General features: G+C 43.3%; 1 protein-coding gene across 1 annotated transcript in view; it reads left to right on the top strand.

Moving 5' to 3' along the window:
- LOC134340888 (uncharacterized) overlaps window positions 1-20,966 on the top strand; it is a 167,734-nt gene that overhangs the window by 18,879 nt on the left and 127,889 nt on the right. The window contains exons 2-3 of the mRNA XM_063038461.1: window positions 11,944-11,977; window positions 18,082-18,244. Of these exons, the coding sequence (XP_062894531.1) occupies window positions 11,950-11,977; window positions 18,082-18,244 (191 nt within the window). The 5' untranslated portion in view covers window positions 11,944-11,949. The remainder of the gene's footprint in view (window positions 1-11,943; window positions 11,978-18,081; window positions 18,245-20,966) is intronic.

Raw genomic sequence — 20,966 nt, 5'->3', positions numbered from 1 at the left:
TATCCACAGCCTCCTCTACTGTAAAGATGAAGCCACACTCAGGTTGGAGGAACAACACCTTATATTCCGTCTGGGTAGCCTCCAACCTGATGGCATGAACATCGACTTCTCTAACTTCCGCTAATGCCCCACCTCCCCCTCGTACCCCATCTGTTACTTATTTTTATACACACATTCTTTCTCTCACTCTCCTTTTTCTCCCTCTGTCCCTCTGAATATACCCCTTGCCCATCCTCTGGGTCCCCCCCCCACCTCCTTGTCTTTTTTCCCGGACCTCCTGTCCCATGATCCTCTCGTATACTTTTTGCCAATCACCTGTCCAGCTCTTGGCTCCATCCCTCCCCCTCCTGTCTTCTCCTATCATTTCGGATCTCCCCCTTCCCCCTCCCCCTCCCCCTCCCACTTTCAAATCTCTTACTAACTCTTCCTTCAGTTAGTCCTGACGAAGGGTCTCGGCCTGAAACGTCGACTGTACCTCTTCCTAGAGATGCTGCCTGGCCTGCTGCGTTCACCAGCAACTTTTATGTGTGTTGCTTGAATTTCCAGCATCTGCAGAATTCCTGTTGTTTGTGGATAATGAAGTAGGTTTTCAAAGCTTGCAAAGAGATTTAGGCCAGTTAGAAGAGTGGGCCGAAAGATGGCAGATGGAGTGTAATGCTGATTGTCATGTGACTGGCAACAATGAATATAGAAATGAGTCAGGTTTTATAAACAAATAAACGTTTATTAAACTCTGCTCAAAATTAGTGAAAAGAAACAAACGAAAACCTTAACCGGAAGTAAACTGCTATGCGGCCATTTAACAAACCGCCACTCAGTACTCGTTCTTAAAGCAGTAAATGCGAAAACAGTCTTAAAGTGGTAAATTCAAACACAGTTCTTAGAATGGTAAATTTGAAAGTCCAAGAGGTTTATACAGTCAATTGGGAGAGACCTTCCTGAAGTAAAGAATTCTTCGAAGACTCGACGTTACTGCCTATCCCAACTGGAACCTGTCTTGTCCGCAGGACTCACGATGACAGAAATAAAACTGTTTAAAGGCACTGACCTTTTTCCTCCGTAGACTAGATACTGTACAACCTTATCTGCTGCTTTTAGCACAGGTTATCTCATGCAGATCAACCTTACTTGAACGAATTCAATAATGGTCGATTCCCTCCAAAACCATCGAACAACTCCTTCAGGTTCCCGTCTTCACTCTCCAATATTACTGAAAAGGTACATCAACAAATCTGGCAGCTGTTGGTGAAACTACTGGCCCAACACTTCTGTACCTTACAATAGAAAGTAAAACTCCGTTTTAAAACTATACTGCGTCATGAGATTAATAAGCAGCATAGTGGAGTATTTGACTAACGATCTAACTGAAAACTAACTGCGTCACCAGGGGTCTACACTTATATACCTGCTGAGAACAGGTCATCACGTGACCTCACATCGGCGGGATAATTACATCATGTGACCTCCGCAAGACCATTACATTATCCTCATAAGACAATCACAAGATATCCATGAAGTATGTAACATGATAAATGTGAAGTGCTACATTTTGGTAGGACTAATCAAAATAGGACATACATGGTAAATGCATACATGGTAGATGTTGGAAATTCAAGCAACACACATCAAAGTTGCTGGTGAATGCAGCAGGCCAGGCAGCATCTCTAGGAATAGGTACAGTCAACGTTTTGGGTCAAGACCCTTGGTCACACCCTCACCTTTTTTGTTTGGTTGTCCTTTGTGCAGTTTGATTCCTTCTCCACCCATTTCTGTTTAGTTCATTCAACTCATTATATCATTGACCATTTGCCTCCTGCTTGTTATCTCTGTTTAATCATGTACTGGGTTATATACCTGCAAAGTCATCAAGTTTTTTATCCCATAAATAGTCTATTACTTAATATCTTACTTTCTTTAACAAAATATAAACATTTCTCTAACATTTAATTTTTTGGAAAGTGAATATTTGTAAATCTAAAATTTGCTCTTTTCTATTGACACACTAATGCAGAAGACACAAAAAAAATCTAAAACAACATATATCTGAAAAACCTAGGGTGCCTAAGACTTTTGCACAGTTATCTTATTTTGTGTTCTACAATGAATATCTGCAAGAAAGTGAGTCTCAGGGTGGTATTGATTTTGGGTAACAAGGAAATGGCAGAGGCATTGAATGGCTATTTTCAAAGGTTTCAAAGGTACATTTAATGTCAGAGAAATATATACAATATACATCCTGAAATGCTTTTTCTTCGCAACCATCCACGAAAACAGAGAAGTGCCCCAAAGAATGGACGACAGTTAAATGTTAGAACCCCAAAGTACCCCCCAAGCTCCCCTCCCTCTTGCGTGTAAGTGGCAGCAAAAAACAATCCCCCCCTCCCCTCACCAGCAAAAAGAAGCATCGGCACCCGCCACTGAACACTCGAGCGTGCAGCAAAGCAACAGCAAAGACACAGGCTTGCTGTACCCCGAAGACTAATCGTTCACTTGGTATTTGACATACCACAGGCTCTCTCTCACCCTAATAATGTCGGTCTTCATGGTGCAGGACATGTTTAACATGCCAAAGAGGAGATGTTATGGATGCAATGGGAGGTGAGGACCTCGATACAATAACTATCACTGAAGAGGTAGTGCTGAGCAAACTTGTAAGACTGAGGATAGACAAATCCCCTGGTCCTGATGGAATGTAACCTTGGGTACTGAAAGAAATGGCAGAAGTTATAGTTGAGGCTTTGGTTATAATTTATGAAAACTCTGTGGACTCTGGATAGGTCCCGGCAGATTGGAAGGCGGTGAAAATTATAAACCAGTTAGTTGGGAAAATGCTTGAAGCTGTCATTAAAGAAGAAATAGCGAGGCATCTGGAAAGAAATGGATTCATCAGGCAGATGCAGCGTGGATTCGGCAAAGGCAGGTCCTGTCTGACAAACTTACTGGAGTTCTTTGGGGATATAACGAGCGCAGTGGACAGAGGGGAACAGATGGGCATTATTTACTTGTATTTCCAGAAGGCGTTTGATAAGGTGCCACATAAAAGACTTATCTATAAGATAAGGATGCATAGAGTTGGGGGTGATGTATTGGCATGGAGAGAGGATTGGTTAACCAACAGAAAGCAGAGAGTTGGGATTCATAGGTGTTTGGCAATCAGTGGTGAGCGGTATGCCGCAGGAGTCAGTGCTGGGCCTGCAACTTTCCACGATATACTGTACATTAATGATCTGGAAGAGGGGACCGAGGGTAGTGTATCTATGTTTGCTGATGATACTAAATTGAGTGGAAAAACAAATTGTGCAGAAGATACAGAGAGTCTGTAGAGAGATATAGATAGGATAAGTGAGTGGGCAAGGTCTGGCAGATGGAGTACAATGTTGGTAAATGCAAGCTGATCCACTTTGAATGGAAAAATGAGAGAGCATATTATTGTTTAAATGGTAAAAAAATTAGCATGCTGCTGTGCAGAGGGACTTGGGAGTGCTTGTGCATGAATCATAAAAGGTTGGTTTGCAGGTTTTTAGGATGGAGATAAGGAGGAACTGCTTTCCCCAAAGAGTGGTGAATCTGTGGAATTCTCTGCCCAATGAAGCAGTGGAGGCTACCTCAGTAAATATATTTAAGACAAGGTTGGATAGATTTTTGTATAGTAGGGGAATAAAAGATTATGGGGAAAAGGCAGGTTGGTGAAGATCAATCCATGGCCAGATCAGCCATGATCTTATTGAATTGTGGAGCAGGCTCGATGGGCTGGATGGCCTCCTCCTGCTCCTATTTCTTATGATGGTAGTATATGTGCTTTGATGATAAATTTACTTTGAAGGCGTCCAGTCAGCAGGTGAAACATAAAAGTCGGTTTACTCAGCAAAATTGGGTTGTGTTAAAATTATTTTCCACACTAATCGCTAAAATTCCTCCTGCAGTTGGGGAGGAGGTGAAGGAGCCTGAAAAGCCACATTCAACGGTTTAGAAACAGTTTCTTCCCTCCCCCCGCCATCAGATTTCTGAGAGTCCTCTGCTTCGGTATTCCTTTTTTTGTACTATTTATTTATTTTGTCATTTATAGTAATTTTATGCCTCCCACTGTACTGCTGCCACAAAAACAACAACAAAAATAAACTTGATTCTAATAAACTCCTAAAGATGGGCAATAACCAATTCTTATTATACAATGCTTGCAGTGCAACACGCTGTCAAGGAGGCGGAGTGAGAGCCAGTGAAACCAGGATTAGATCTGCAAAAGCACTTTCGATAATTAGTGCACAAGCATGCAAATTATAATGGAAGTAATACGCATTACAAAATACCGGAGAATGTAACATAGTCCAGTTTTTGCATCAAAACATTGTACAATACAGTATTCCCTTTTATTTCTTTTGCGGAAGTGCTGAAAGCTCGCGATAGCTTTAGTTTCAGTTGGAGCGGCGCGGTGTACATTCCGGTTTTTTCCGCTCTCGGTTTAGTCGGATCGACAGAGAGGGAGACACACAGCGGTCCTCAGGGTATTCCAGCGGCAGAAGGTGAGAGAGAACGCCCGCTGCTTTCTACAGTTGCATTGTAGTGAAGTTTTTCGGGCGACGCATTGTAGTGAGAGGGTATAGAGGGCAACAGGGTGGAAGGCGTGCGCGGGGGAGGAAGCCGAAGCTATTCAGTCACATACCTGCTCCCCGACTTGCTTCCGCCCGCCAGTCCGTCCTCCCCCACTGCGTTGCACCGTTGTCGTCTCAAATTCTCTGTGATTGCAGACTAACCTACAACGTGGAGGTTTCACTCGCTGTAAACTGGGGTTTTTGTACATTGTCCTCACCCTTTATCCCTCGACCGTCAAAGTCGTTTCTTTGAGTCATCCAGCTGCTCAAGGTAATATCAGTAGTTTAAGGAATAAGGGGAGTTCTGATTGTAGTGTGGCAGGAGATTCCCTTTTTCTTCAACCCAAATCTTAGCGTATCTTTTTTTAAATTTTCTGCGATTTGCTTGGGAACTTGAATCATATGATTAAATCGTCACTGTGTGTGTGTGTTCGTATTGCTCCTTTGACTGTATCACAACACAAGACACTTGAAAACATAATTGTGCATTTGTGAGAAAGATATGGTGTTTAACTAACGTATTGGAGTTATTGCGGTATATTTTTCAGTGTTAATAAGGAGGTTCCAGTTAATGTGTATTTGGATTTTCAGAAGGTTTTTAATGACATTAACAAGGTGAACAGGATTGGAGACTGGCGGAATCTACTCCTGTGCATTGAAGGTTGTTTCACAGAAAACAAAGTAGAAGAATAATTGGTTCCTCGGTTGGTTGTTAGTCTTTGTTTATGTATAGTTTTTTTTAATATAAATTCTATTGTATTTCTTTTTCTGTAAGTGTTTGCAAGAAAATGAACCTCAAGGTAGTATGTGGTAACAAACAGTGCTGTGCAGAAGTCTTAGGCACATGGCTAGGGTGCCTATGACATTTGCACAGTACTGTAGTAATTTAATGTATTGTACTATACTGCTGCTGGGGAAAAAAACATTTCATGAGTGATGATATACCTGGTTCTGTTGTGGACTGAGAATGGGAAGGGGCCAAGGAGAGGGGAATGGTGGTTGGGGAGAGGGGAGGGAGTGGTAAGCACCAGAGAGACGTTCCGTAATGATCAATTAAATGACCTGGTGTTTCAGGGCTGGGTATGTTTGCCACCCAGCTTTGCCACCATTTCCCTCATGGGGTGCTCCACTTTCACCAAAGGCTGTTGGGAAAGTTTCTTCCAGAGTTACAAACATGCTGTCTGCTCCACATTGACAATTCAGTACTGTGCAAAAGTCTTAGGCTACTTAGCATGTGCATTCGTTTTTTTTTCTCTCATATATAATGTGTGTTTATATATAGTGCTATAAAAAAGTATTCACTCCTCTTGGAAGTTTTCATGTTTTATTGTCTCGTAACATTGAATCACAGTGAATGTAATTTGGCTTTTTTTGACACTGAACAGGAAAAGACTTTTGTGTTAAAGTGAAAACAGATCTCTACAAAGATCTAAATTAATTACAAATATAAAACAAGGTAATTGCATAAATATTCACTCCCTTCAAGTCAGTATTTAGTAGATGCATCTTTGGCAGCCTTGAGTATGTGTGGATAGGTCTCTGTAATTTTTCCGGACTATGTAATTTTTCCCCATTCTTTACAAAACTGCTCAAGCTCTGTTAGATTGCATGGAGATCATGAGTGAACAGCCCTTTTTAAGTCCAGCCACAAATTCTTAATTGGATTGAGGTCTGGACTCTGACTTGGTCATTCCAGGACATTAACTTTGTTGTTTTTAAGCCATTCCTGTGTAGCTTTGGCTTTATGCTTGGGGTCATTCTGTTGCTGGAAAACAAATCTCCCGAGTCGCAGTTCTTTTGCAGAGTGCATCAGGTTTTCCTCCAGGATTTCCCTGTATTTTGCTGCATTCATTTTACCCTCTACCTCACAAGTCTTCCAGGCCCTGCTGCAGTGAAGCATCCCCACAGCATGATGCATGGACCACCATGTTTCATGGTGTGTTTTTGATGATGTGCAGTGTTTAGTCTGATGGCCAAAAAACTCAATTTAGGTTTCATCAGATCATGGAACCTTCTTCCAGCTGACTTCAGAGTCTCCCACATGCCTTCTGGCAAACTAACCGAGATTTCATGTGAAGTTTTTTTCCCCAGCAGTGGCTGTCTCTTTGTCACTCTCCCATAAAGCACCCGGGCAACAGTTGTATGTGCAATCTCTCCTATCTCAGCCACTGAAGCTTGTAACTCCTCCAGAGTTGTCGTGGGTCTCTTGGTGGTCTCCCTCGCTAGTCCCCTTCTTGCACAGTCACTCAGTTTTTGAGGACAGCCTGCTCTAGGCAGATTTATGGCTGTGCCATAATCTTTCCATTTCTTGATGATTGACTTAACTGTGCTTCAAGGGATATTCGGTGACTTGGAAATTTTCTTGTATCTGTCTCCCGACTTGTGCTTTTTAATAACCTTTTCGCAGAATTGCTTGGAGTGTTCTTTTGTCTTCATGGTGTAGTTTATGCCAGGATACTGACTCATCTGCAGTTGGTTCTTCCAGATACAGGTGTATTTTGCTACAATCAACTGAAACACTGTGACTGCACACAAAGGATTTCCATTTAACTAATTATATGACTTCTAAAACCAAATGGCTTCACCAGTGATGATTTGGTTAGTCATATTAAAGGGGGTGTGTGAATACTTAAGCAATCAATTATTTTGTGTTTTATGTTTGTAATTAATTTAGATCACTTTTTAGTGATCTGACAGGAAAGACTTTTTTTTTGGTTGATCAGTGTCAAAAAAGCCAAATTAAATCCACTGTGATTCAATGTTGTAAAACAATAAAACATGAAAACTTCCAAGGGGGTGAAAAATAAATAAATGAATAAAATATATATTTTTTCTTTGGCCTTTGTCTTATTTGATACCTCAGAGATCGGTGTTGGGCCAGAATTATTTGCAATTGGTATCAAAGGCTGGTCTGAGTGGATGAAGTGTGCGTTTAATCAAGGACACGACCCACCCAGCTAACACACTTTTCGTCCTTCTTCCCTCTGGGAGAAGGCTGAGGAGCTTGAAGACTCGTATGGGAACAGCTTCTTTCCAACTGTGTTAAGACTGCTGAATGGATCCTGACCTGGATCTGGTCCGTACCCTCCAAATATCCGGACCTGCCTCTCGGTTTTTTTGCACTACCTTACTTTCCCTTTTCTATTTTCTATTTATGATTTATAATTTAAATTTTTAATATTTACTATCGATTTGTACTCCAGGGAGTGCGAAGTGCAGAATCAAATATCGCTGTGATGATTGTACGCTCTAGTATCAATTGTTTGGCGACAATAAAGTATAAAGATTTAAGTGGGAATGTGAATAGTGAGATTTTGAAAGGCTGAGTGAGGGGTGATCATGTGAGGTTATCCATTTGACTTGAATAAAAAAACAAATGGTGACCAGTTTTAAATGTGAGAGATTGGGTCATAGAACACTAAGGCACCAGAGACAGGCCTTTTGGTCCATCTAGTCTGTGCTGAGCTGTTGTTCTGCCAAGACCTATTGACTCACACTTACCATAGCCCTCCAAGCCCCTCTTAGCCTGGTATCCATCCAGATTTCTCTCAAATGGTGCCATTTAGTTGATGTTCAAGAATAACTGGGTGTGCTACTGCACACGCCACTAAAAGCCAACGTGCAAGTAGCAGGCTGTTAGGAAAGCAAATGGTCTTCACTGTTAGGGGATCTGAGGACATAGGTATAGAGGGCCATGTTCCAGGCGCAGGTCGATGGGACTAGGCACAGGAATAGTTTGGCATGGACTAATGGACCTAAGGGCCTGTTTCTGTGCTGTAGTGTTCTTGACTCTGTGGCTCTATTACATAAGGAAAGTTTGTATAAGTTAGAACTTTATTCCCTGGAGTGTAGGAGAATGAGGGGAGATTTGATAGAGATATACAGAATTCTGAGGAGTACAGATGGTGTAAGTGCAGGATTTTTCCACTGAGGTTAGATGAGGCCAGAACTAGAGGTCATGGGTTAAGGGTGAAAGGTGAAATGTTTAAGGGGAACATGAGGGGGAGCTTCTTCACTCAGAGGGTGGACAGATTGTGGAACAAGCTGCCAGCACAAGTGATGGAAATTTCAACATTTAAGAGAAATTTGGATAAGTACATATTTGGTAGCAGGTCGATGGGAGTAGGCAGATTAATGGTTTGGCATGTATTAGATGAGTTCAAGGATCTGTTTTTGTGCTATAGTGTTCTATTGCTCTATTACATTTCTTTGTGCAGAGGTGGTGATTCTTTGGAGTCTTCCATCTGTGAGGGTAGTGGAGGCTCGGTCAATGATTTCATTCCAAATTATGATTGATAGATGTTTGGATGTTGGGAAAATCAAGGGATATGGGATTAATGCAGGAAAATGGTATTGTGGAAGGTCTTGTTGAATGACAGTACGGGCTCGGGGGTCCCTGCTCCTCGTACTTTTTTTTCTTTACAATTTACAGCCTGCAAATCCGGAGCAAGGACTTCAGTTGGAGGCCTGTTGTTGGGAAATGTTGTTGTTGTTGGGTTTTGTTTTGTTTTGTTGTTATTGCAGTTGCTGCTTGTGTTGTTCTGTGGAACATCATAGGCTCTGAAATGTGTGATGATGCTCGCAAACAATGTTTTTCACTGTATGTTTCAATGTACATCTGATAAATAGATCTGAATTTGGATGATGCTGACTTAGCTTGGTCACTGGAAGACTTGGCACTGGGAAGGATTGGTAATTCAGAACATGGTGACATTTCTACAATAATTTGGTGGATGACTCCTTATGGTCCTAAATGTGCCACCCTCCCATTGCCTTTCCTTGACTGAGCACATGGATGCAAATAATAATAATATTTATGGAGAACTTTTCATACAGGCAGTGTAGTTGAAAGTGCTTTACAATGGGATAAAGTATAAACACAGAAATAAAATAAAAACATGAAAATAAAAGACCAAGTTGTTAGTTAGAAGCAAGGTTAAATAAGTAGGTTTTGAGCTGGCGTTTAAAAGTGCGCGGGTGCATGAAAGTGCGTGTGTGTATGCCGGTGCACAAAATTTTGTGTATTTTTGTATGCACAGGTGCGTGAAAGTGCGTATATGCATGGGTGCGCGAAAGTGTGTATTGGTGTGCGCGTGCGCGATTGAAAGGATGTGTGTGAGAGAGTGTATCTGTGTTAAGGGAGCCTTTTCTGGTTGGTTGCTGGTGACTAGTGGTGTTCTGCAGGGATCTGTTTTGGGACCGATTCTTTTTGCGTTGTATGCAATAATTTGGATGTTGGAATTGATGGCTTTGGGAGTCCTTGTGTAGGATTCCCTAAAGGTTAATTTGCAGGTTGAGTCTGTGGTGAGGAAAGCAAATGCAATGTTAGCATTAATTTCACAAGGACTAGAATATAAAAGCAAGAATGTAATGTTGAGACTTTATAAAGCACTGGAGAGGCCTTATGTGCAGTTTTAGGCCCCGTGTGTAAGAAAGGATGTGCTGAAACTGGAGAGGGTTCAAAGGAGGTTCCAGGATTGAACGGCTTGTCATATGAGCGGTGTTTGATGGCTCTGGGCCTGTATTCACTGGAATTCAGAAGAATGAGGGGTGGCCTCATCGAAACCTATCAAATAGTGAAAGGCCTTGATAGAGTGGATGTAGAGAGGATGTTTCCTATGGTGGGAGAGTATAAGACCAGAGGACACAGCCTCAGAATAGAGGGGGCGTCCTTTTAGAACAGAGATGAGGAGGAATTTATTTAGCCAGAGAGTGGTGAATCTGTGGAATTCGTTGCCTCAGGCAGCTGTGGAGGCTGAATCTTCATGTATATTTAAGGCAGGAGACTGATAGATTCTTGATTAGTCAGGCCATGAAGGGTTACGGGGAGAAGGCAGGAGACTGGGGCTGAGAGGAAAATTAGATCAGCCATGATGAAGTTGCAGAGCAGACTTGATGGGCCAAATGGCCTGATTCTGCTTCTATAATCTTATGGTCTTGTCTACACATGCACATCTACACGTGCGCGCACACACGCACCTATGTGCGTGCATGCTCACTTTCACATGCGTGTCCATGTGCACCTTCGCACGCATTTATGTGTACACGTATACACATTTACGTGTGTGCATATGCATGCTTTCACAGGCATGTACACAATACTTTCACATGCATATATAGACAATTTCACTTGTGTACACACTTTTACACAAATACGCAGACACAATTTCGTACACACACACACACATCAAAACGTGCACATATACATGCACATACACGTTTTCACGCATGTGTACACAAACTCTTCCATGCACACACACTTTTGCGCGCACACTATGATCACTGAGGATGACTGAGTCATTCCAACTTTCACTGGAGACGCTGTTGTGCCTTTCTTTACCACAAAGCAGGTGTGTACAGTCCAGGTGAGATCTTCAGTGATGTGTATACTGAGGAACTTGAAACTACTCACTCTCTCAGCTGCAGACCCCTTGATATACATCAAGGTGAGCCTGTCTCCATTCCTCCCGTAATCCACAATCAGCTCTTTTGTCTTTTGGACATTCAGGGAGAGGTTGTTATCTTGGCACCACTGTGTCAGGGTGTTAACCTCTCCTTTGTAGGCTGTCTCATTACCACTAGAAATAAGGCCGATCAGTGTCGTGTCATCTGTGAATTTGATCAGCAGATTGGAGCTGTGTGTGGCAGGACGGTCGTGGGTGTAAAGGGAGCAGAGGAGGGGACTCAGGACACAACCCTGGGGACACCTGTGTTGAGGGTCAGAGGTGACCACCTGTCGGCGATCCGATAGGAAGTCTAGGATCCAACTGCCCAAGGTGGGGTCAAGGCAGAGGTCTCTGAGCTCCTTGCCAAGCCTGGAAGGAATTATGTTGTTGAATGCCGAATTGTAATCCAAGGTAGCATTCTCACATAAGCGACCTTCTATAGTATTGCTATAGATAACAAATTCTTATGCTGCCGGGCACGTGGCCAAGTGCTTAAGGCATTGGACTAGCGACCTGAAGGTCGTGAGTTCGAGCCCCAGCCGAGGCAGCGTGTTGTGTCCTTGAGCAAGGCACTTAACCACACATTGCTGTGCAATGCACCGGTGACAAGCTGTATCAGGCCGAGTGCCCTTCCCTTGGACAACATTGGTGTCATGGAGAGGGGAGGCTTGCAGCACGGGCAACTGCCAGTCTTCCATACAACCTTGCCCAGGCCTGCGCCCTGGAGAGTGAAGACTTTCCAGGCGCAGATCCATGGTCTCGCAAGACTAGCAGATGCCTTTAATTTAATTTAATGCTGCCGGGCGTTTTGTTTGTAGTGGAGATTTGGTTGCTACAGGGAGTGGACATGAAGGCATGAAATTATTTTTTAATCTAATGAATTAACTTTTGAAAAACTTTACTTGCAGAAAACAATGGCCATGAAGTCTTCAATATCAGTTGGTAAGTCTTAGTTTAAATTCAATGTTTACTTCAAACATAAAATTTTGTTGACTCCTCTGCTGAAGCAGCTTTTAGAACTTCAAGTTCAAGTTTATTGTCATCCAGCTCTGTGTGTGTGTGTGTGTATGTGTGTGTGTGTATGTGTGTGTGTGTAACCAAAGGAAACAATGTTCCTCCAGACCGCAGTGCACCCACAGAAAATGTATCACACACAGCAATAAACCAAAACATTACCACAATTAAGTTAATAAAATACAATTCAAAATGGATGTGAAGTGCACAACACAGGTAAACAGCTCAGTGTCCCAGTGACAAGACCTCAGTGGTGGTAGGGTATTCATCAGGTTCACAGCCTGGGGAAGAAGCTGTTACCCAGTCTGCTCACACTCAACACGAAGTAATATTGCCACAAGTAAATTACCAAATAATAAAGTATATTCTCTTAAATTTTAATCTGTAACCCCCCATAAACATCTATATAATACCTCTCCCAGCGTTGATCCTTAATGTTTTGGCATGAGATGAGACCTAGGCCTGTTTGCTGTGTATGGTTCAATTTTGATAGAATTCCAGCAAAATTTATAGACAATTTGTACTAGGAACAAAAGAAACAGGAGCAGGAGTTAATCCTATTTCACTCGTTGTCAAGATTATGGATGATTTCCTAGGCAACACACACAAATGCTGGAGGGATTCAGCAGGTCAGGCAGCATCAATGGAGGGGTAAACAGCTGACGTTTTGGGATGAGAAGCTTTTGTGCATGTTGCTCAAGATCGGTTAATTCTGGATAACTGCTCACCCTTCTCCTCATCTGCCCATCACCAACCTGCCTGTGCATCCCCTCCTCTCCTTTCTCCTATGACTCACTCTCTTCGCCTATCAGATTCTTTCTTCTTCAGCCCTTTTCTGCTTCCACCTATCCCCTCCCAGCTTCTGAGATCGTCCCCCCTCACCCATCCTCCCACCTTCCCCTCTCACCTAGTCTCGGCTATCACCTGCCAGCGTGTACTTCTTCCTTTCCCCCACCTTTTTATTCTGGCTTTCCCCTCCTTCCTTTCCAGTCCTGATGAAGGGTCTTGGCCCAAAACAACAACTCTTTATTCACCTCCATAGATGCTGCCTGACCTGTTGAGTTCCTCCAGCATTTTATGTGGGTTGCTCTGGATTTCCAGCATCTGCAGAAAGATCAAATTTCAAAGTAAAATTTATTATGAGAGTACATACATGTCCCCACATACAACTCTGAGATTCTTTTTCTGTGGGCACACTTAGCAAATCTATCGAACAGTAACTGTAAACAGGATCTGTAAACTAAAAACATCAGGAACTGTGAACTGTAAACAAACTGTGCAAATGCAGATAATAAATAAATAGAAATAAATAACAAGATAAAAGAGTCCTTAAATGAGTGTAGCTATCCCCTTTTATTCAAGAGTCTGATGGCTGAGGGGTAGTAACTGTTCTTGTACCTGGTGATGTGAGTCCTGAGGCACCTGTACCTTTTACCTGATGGCAGCAGCGAGAAAAGTGTATGGCCTGGGTGGTGAGGATCTTTGATGATGGATCAACACACAAAGTGCTGGAGGAACTTAGTTGGCCTGGCAGCATCTATGGAAACCCTTTGGCAGGACTGGAGAAAAAAGCTGAGGAGTAGATTTAAAAGGTGGTGGGAGGGAAGAGAGAAACACCAGGTGATGGGTGAGACCTGGAGGGTGAGAGATGAAGTAATGAGCTGGGAAGTTGATTGGTGAGATAAGGTGAGAGAGGGAAATGGAGAAAGTGAGGGGGAGGGTGGTTGGGGGGCATTACCAGAAGTTCAAGAAATGGATATTCATGCCATCAGGTGGAGGCTACCCAAACAGAATACAGGTGTTGTTCCTCCAACCTGAGTGTGGCCTTATCACGACAGTGGAGGAGGCCATGGATGGACATGTGGGAAGTGGAATTAAAATGGGTGGCCACTAGGAGATCCCGCTTGTTCCGGCGGATGGAGCGTAGATGCTCAGCGAAGTGGTCTCCCAATCTACGTCAGGTCTAATCGATGTACAGGAGGCCACACTGGGAGCACCGAACACAGTAAATGACTCCAGCAGTCTCACAATTGCAGTGTCACCTCACCTGGAAGGGCTGTTTAGGACCCTGGATGGTTGTGAGGGAGGAGGTGTAGGGGCAGGTGAAGCACTTGTTTCTCTTGCGAGGGTAAGTGCCAGGAGGGAGATCAGTGGGGAGGGACAAATGGACAAGGGAGTCGTGTAGGGAACGATCCCTGTGGAAAGCAGAAAGTGGGGTGGTGAGTGCTTGGTGGTGGGATCCCGTTGGAAGTGGCGGAGGTTCGGAGAGTTGTGTGCTGGACACAGAGTGGTTGGTGAGGACAAGAGGAACCCTATCCTTGGTAACATATGTGAAATGGAAGAGATGCGGTCGAGGGCAACGTTGATGATGGAGGAAGGGAAGCCCCTTTCTCTGAAAAAGGATGACATCGCCATCATTCCAGAATGAAAAGCCTCATCCTGAGAGCAGATGCAGTGGAGATGGAGGAATTGAAAGAAGGGGATGGCGTTTTTACAAGTAACAGGGTGGGAAGAAGAATAGTCCAGGTAGCTGTGAGAGTCACTGGGTTTATAATAGACATCAGTAGATAAGCTGTCTCCAGAGATTGAGACAGAAAGATCGAGAAAGGGGAGGGAGGTGTCAGAAGTGGACCAGGTGAATTTGAGGGCTGGGTGGAAGGTGGAGGCAAAGTGGATGAAGTCGATGTGTTCAGCACAGGTGCAGGAAGCAGCACCAACGCAGTCGTCGACGTAGCGTAGGAAAAGTGCGAGACAGTCACCAGTGTAGGCTTGGAACGTAGACTGTTCAAGTAGCCGACAAACAGGCAGGCATAGCTTGGACCCATGTGAGTACCACGGCTACCCCTACTGTTTGAAGGAAGTGGGAAGGGCCAAAGCAGAAATTATTGAGAGTAAGGACAAGTTCCACGAGGCGGAGGAGAGTGCTGGAAGAGGGAAACTGGTGAGGTCTGGTGTCCAGAAAAGAACAGAGAGCTTTGAGGCCTTCCTGGTGGGGGATGGAGGTGTATAGGGACTGGACGTCCATAGTGAAAATAAGATGATGGGGGCCGGAGAACTTGAAATCCTTGAAAAGATCAAAAGTGTGTGAGGTGTCATGGATGTAGGTAGGAACTAGGGGGATAAAACAGAATCGAGGTATACGGATATGAGTTCAGTGGGTCAGGAACAAGCTGAGACAATGGGTCTACCTGGACAAGCAGGTTTGTGGATCTTGGGTGGGAGGTAGAAACGGGAGGTGCGGGGTGTGGGAACTATGAGGTTGGTAACAGTGGATGGGAGATCCCCCAGATGATGGAAGCTGCTTTTCTATGGCAGTGTTTCATGTAGATGTGCTCAATGGTTCGGAGGGTTTTACCCGTGATGTACTGAGCCAAATCCACTGCCTTTTGTAGGATTTTCCACTCAAGTGTTTTCATACCAGGTCGTAATGCAGCCAGTCAGCACACTTTACACTACACATCTGCTGAAGTTTGCCAAGGTTTTTGGTGAGATGCTGAACTTCTGCAGACTCCTGAGGAAGTAGAGGTGCTGTCGTGCTTTCTTTGCAATTATAGTTATATGAAGGGTCTAGGACAGATCCTCTGATAGTGACACCCAGGAATTTAAAGTTACTGACCGTCTGCATCTCTGATCCTCCAATGATTACTAGCTCACAGATTTCTGGTTTCCCTCTCCTGGAGTCTACAATTAGAAGCTCTTGTGTTTCCTGTGCTTCCGTGATATTATTCACTCAGAGGTGGGTGAATCGTGCAGTCTCCGCCTGAAAGGATCTGCGGTTTCAGTTTCAAACTGAGATTGATGGGTTTCTGGACATTAAAGGCATCAAGGCATTGTGTTGAGCTGATCTTGTTGGATGACAGAGCAGGACTGCAGAGTTTTTTGCATTTATTTGTCATGCCCTTCTATTCCACAATTCACTCTAATGTGCTGCCTCCAGTCCCCTGAATACTGATACTATCAAACAGCTTCTTATGTGCCTCTTTTATAAAACATTGGACTTTTTCCGGCCCATTGAGCCCACGTTGCCCAATTACACCCATGTGACCAATGAACCTACTAACCCATATGTCTTTAGAATGTGGGAGGAAACCGGAGCACCCAGAGGAAACCCACATGGTCATGGGGAGAATGTGCAAACTCCTTACAGACAACAGTGGGAATTGAACCTGGGCCGCTGGCACTGTAATAGCTAACTGCCACAGTACCTTGCCACCCAAAATCAGATTGATTTCTTTCCTCCAAAACTAGATTGATTTTTGGGAAATTAAATTTGACCTACATCTAATTCTTATTAGGAATCTACTCTGTCAATACTGCTTAATATGTCCCATCACTGAAATGTTCCCACAATCAATGGACTCACTTTCAAGAACTCTTCATCTAATTTTCTCGATATTTATTGCTTATTTATTTATTATTATTGATTCTTCTTCATGCACTTGCATGGTTTGTTGTCTTCTGTGCTCTGGTTGAACACCCTAGTTGGGTGGTCTTTCATTGATTCTGTTACAGTTATTATTCAATAGATTTATTGAGTATGCCCACAATAAATTGAACCTTGGGGTTGTATATGGTTGCATACTGTATATGTACTTTGATAATAAAATTTTACTCTAAAAGGTAAGCAAGGGAGTTTAAAGATTTGTCACATGTACATCAAAACTTAAAATTAAATACTTTGCTTGTGTCAACAACTAACACAGTCCGAGAATTTTCTGGGGCAGCCGGCAAGTGTTGCTACGCTTGCAGCGCCAACATAGCATGCCCACAACTCACTAACACTAACTGGTATGGTGGGAGGAAACTGGAGTGCCTGGAGGAAACCCACACAGTTGCAGGAAGAATATACACACTCCTTACAGGCAGCTGTGGGAATTGAATCGGATCAACGGCGCTGTGAAGTGTTACTCTACCTGCTATGCTACTGTGCCGACCCTTTTTCCCCAGTGCCCAGTTTTATCCTTCTGTTGACATTACCAAACAGAGCATCCCTCTCAGAGGGAGCTAAAAGAGAAGTATTTGAATAATGTTCAAACAATGTTAGATAGATTCATGAGCAAAACCAACCCGCTGAAGGATATCAACAGGGCAGGCAGCATCTCTGAAGATGGTCAACGTTTCAGATTGAGATCCTGCATCAGGATTGATAGATATGATGGGCAAAGGTATGAAGGGTTGCCATGGTTGGGCAGGAATGCGGAATTGAGATTACAATCATTGCCATCACTACCATCATTCCGCATTACAATTGGTTGTGACTGTATTGAAGTCAAGGCTTGATGGGCCATGTGGCTTACTCTTGCTATTAATCGATATCTTGCTTGTCTGAATGTCAAATTGCTGCTTATGGGAGTTTGCTGTGCAAAAAAATAAGTGCTGCCTTGGCTACAGTACAACAGCAACTACACTTTGGTTCTAAGAACCTTTGAGATGTTAGAACATAGAACATTACACTCAAGTACAGGCCCTTCGGCCCACAATGTTTTGCCAACCTTTTAACTTACTCTTAAGATCAATTTAACACTTCCCTCCCATTTTTCTATCATCCATGTGCCTATTTAAGAGTTTATGAAATGTTCCTAATGTATCTGCCTCTACCACCACCCCTGGCAGGGTGGTCCATGCACTTAGTGCACTCTGTGTATGAAAAAACAAACAAACAAACATACAAACCAACCAACAACTTACACCTCCTCCCCTATACTTTCCTCCAATCACCTTTAAGTTTTGCCCCCTTGTATTAGTAATTACTGCTCTGGAAAATGTCTCTGGCTGTACATTCGATTTATGCCTCTTGTCATCTTGTACAATTCAGTCAAGTCACTTCTCATCCTCCTTTGCTTCAAAGAGAAAAACCCAAGCTCGTGCAACCTATCCTCATAAGACATGCTGTCTAATCTGGGCAGCATCAGGAAAGCAATGTATTTGGCAAGACTGTGTAATCTAAGTTATCTGATAGCGAAGACTGAAGTTAATGTGTTTTGCATTCTGTTCATCTTTGATGCTTCTCTTCCCATTCTTGACCTTTTCAGGAGAGATGGCTTTTGACTGGTGCAGGATGCCCTCGGAATGTTACCTGCGGCACTGCCACCTTGCCTTTATACACGTGTTTGATGAGCTGCTCTTCAGACAACAGCACGAGCCAACACGTTACCTCAGGTGGGCCCAGGAAGGACTGCTGCTCAGTCAGAAAGTGTAAGTTTATTTAAACAATTGACACAGCACATCTGTGTGAACAACAGCTCAAACTCTGTGTAGGTGAAAGGAGATTGAATCAATCCCACATGGTCATAGAGTACTACCCCATAGGCACAGTCTCTGTGGCCCATTGAGTCCATGCTAATCTGTTATTTCTCCTAGTCCCATCTATACACACCTGGATCATATCTCACCCATCAACTATTATGGGTCATTTTCTGAAGACCTACTGACACTCATTTTGGAGTGTAGTTTCACCAAGATTGACCACTCTCTGGTATTTTATTCAAGTTATTTTACATTTCTGCACTTATTGTACTGTGGGCGTCATCACAGTTGAATTTACAGAGTCTTATAGCACAGAGACAGGCTCTTCAGCCCAACTGCTCCGTGCTGACCAAGGCTCCCATCTAAGCGAGTTCCATTTACCTGTGTTTGCCTCATATCCCACTAAACATTTCCTATATGTGTTTCTGTCCAAATATCTTTAAATAGTTGATAATGCCACTTCCTCTGGCAGCTTTTTCTATATACAGAGTGAAAAATTTGTCCCTCAGATTCTTATTAAATCTCTTCCCCTCTCACCTTAAACCTGTGCCCTCTAGTTCTTGATTCTCCAACTGTGGGGAAAAGACTCTGTGCACATCGACCCTATCAATTCATCTCCTGATTTTATACACCTCAGTACGATCGCCCCTCATTCTTATATGTTCCGCTGAAAATTTCTTTCATTACAGTCATCCATTCAGTCAATTTTTAGTGCGGGACACTGTACATTCACTGTTATTTCGTGTCACATGTCCAAATCTATAACTCCCTGAAAGTGGCTGCACGGATTGATAGGATGGTACAGAAGGCGTGTGGCAAGCTTGCCTTTATTGGTTAATGCTTTATGTTGAAAAGTTGGGAAGTTATGTTGCAGCTTTATAAAACTCTAGATAGGCTGCATCTGGAGTGTTCAAGTAAATGTTATTAACAAAGTACATATATACCACCATGTGCAACCCTGAGATTCATTTTCGAGCAGGCATACTCAATAAATCTATAGAATAGTAACTGTAACAGGATCAATGAAAGTCTGCCAACTAATCCATTCAACCAGAGTGCACAAGACAACAAACTGGGCAAATGCATAAAGAAAAACGATAATAATAAATATTGAGAACATGAGATGGAGAGTCCTTGAAAGTGAGTCCATTGGTTGTGGGACCATTTCAGTAATAGGGCAAGTGAAGTTACCCCCTCTGTTTCAGAAGCCTGATGGTTGAGGGGTAATAACTGTTCCTGAACCTGCTGGTGTGAGTCCTGAGGTTCCTGTACCACCTTCCTGATGGCAGCAGTGAGAAGAGAGCCTGGCCTGGGTGGTGGGGTTTCCTGATGATGGACGCTACAGTGTTTCATGTAGATGTGCTCAGTAGTGGGGAGGTTTCACCCGTGATGGACTGGGCTGTATCTTCTACTACTTGTGGGATTTTCCGTTCAAGGGTGTTGGTCTTTCCATACCAGACTGTGATGCAGCCAGTCAATATACTCTCCCACACATCTATGGAAATTTAAGTTTTACATGTCATGTGGATTCTCTGCAAACTCCTAAGGAAGTAGAAGTGCTGCTGTACTTCCTTTGTACTGGCACTTGTGTCCTGGACCCAGGACAGATCCTCAGAAATGAGGAATTTGAAGTTGCTGACCCGCTGACCCTCTGCCCCTCTGATCGCCTGGTGAGGAGTTATGGACCTCTGGTTTCCTCACTCCTGAAGTCAATAATCAGTGTCTTGGTTTTGCTGACATTGAATAAAAGGTTGTTGTTATGACACCACTCAGCCAGATTCCTCACCTCCTTTGATTCAATGAATGACAATGGTATCATCAGCAAACTTGAATATAGTATTGGAGCTGTGTTTAGCCACAGGGTCATAAGTGTAAAGCAAGTAGTGCGGGGGCCAAGCACACAGCCTGTGGTGCACCTGCGCTGATGGAGATTGTGGAGGAGGTCTTGTTGCCAATCTGAACTGACTGGGGTCTGCAAGAGAGGAAATTGAGAATCCATTTCCACAGGGAGGTATTGAGGCCAAGGTCTTGGAGCTTATTGATTGTTTTTGTATACGGTTTTGGTTGCCCCATTATAGGAAGGATTGAAGGCTTTGTAGAGGTGCAGAATAGATTTACCAAGATGCTTCCTGGATTAGAGGGCATGTACTATAATGAGAGGTTGGACAAACTTGGGTTGTTTTCACTGGAGTGGCAGAGGCTAAGGGGAGATCTGAAAGAAGTTTATAAAATAATAGGAGGCATAGGTAGAGTCGACAGCTGATATCTTTATCCTGGGGTCGAAATGTTCAATAGAAGAGGTCATGGATTCAAGGTGAGCGGTGGAAGTTTAAGGTGGCATAACACAGAATGGTTGGATGGCTAGAATGTGTTATTAGGTGTGGAGGTGGAGGCAAATGCTATAGAGGCATTTAAAAGGCTGTTAGATAGGCATCTGCAGGGACTGATGGGATATAGATCATGAGCAGGCAGAGGGGATTAGATTAATTGGGTATCATTAGCTTAATTAGTTTGGCACAACATCATGGGTCAAATTGCCTGTTCCCTTCGCTGTACTGTGTTCTATGTAATACTGCCAATACCCCTTCCAAATTCTAAAGATTATTTTTCCAATTTTGACCTGTTAATCAGTGCACAGATCGAACCTGTATCTTTTAGCTCCTCATCTGTC

This window comes from Mobula hypostoma, chromosome X2, assembly GCF_963921235.1.
Source record: "Mobula hypostoma chromosome X2, sMobHyp1.1, whole genome shotgun sequence".
Classification (NCBI taxonomy): Eukaryota; Metazoa; Chordata; class Chondrichthyes; order Myliobatiformes; family Myliobatidae; genus Mobula; species Mobula hypostoma.
Note: the sequence above shows the minus strand (reverse complement) of the source record. Positions and strands in the feature narration are given on the sequence as shown.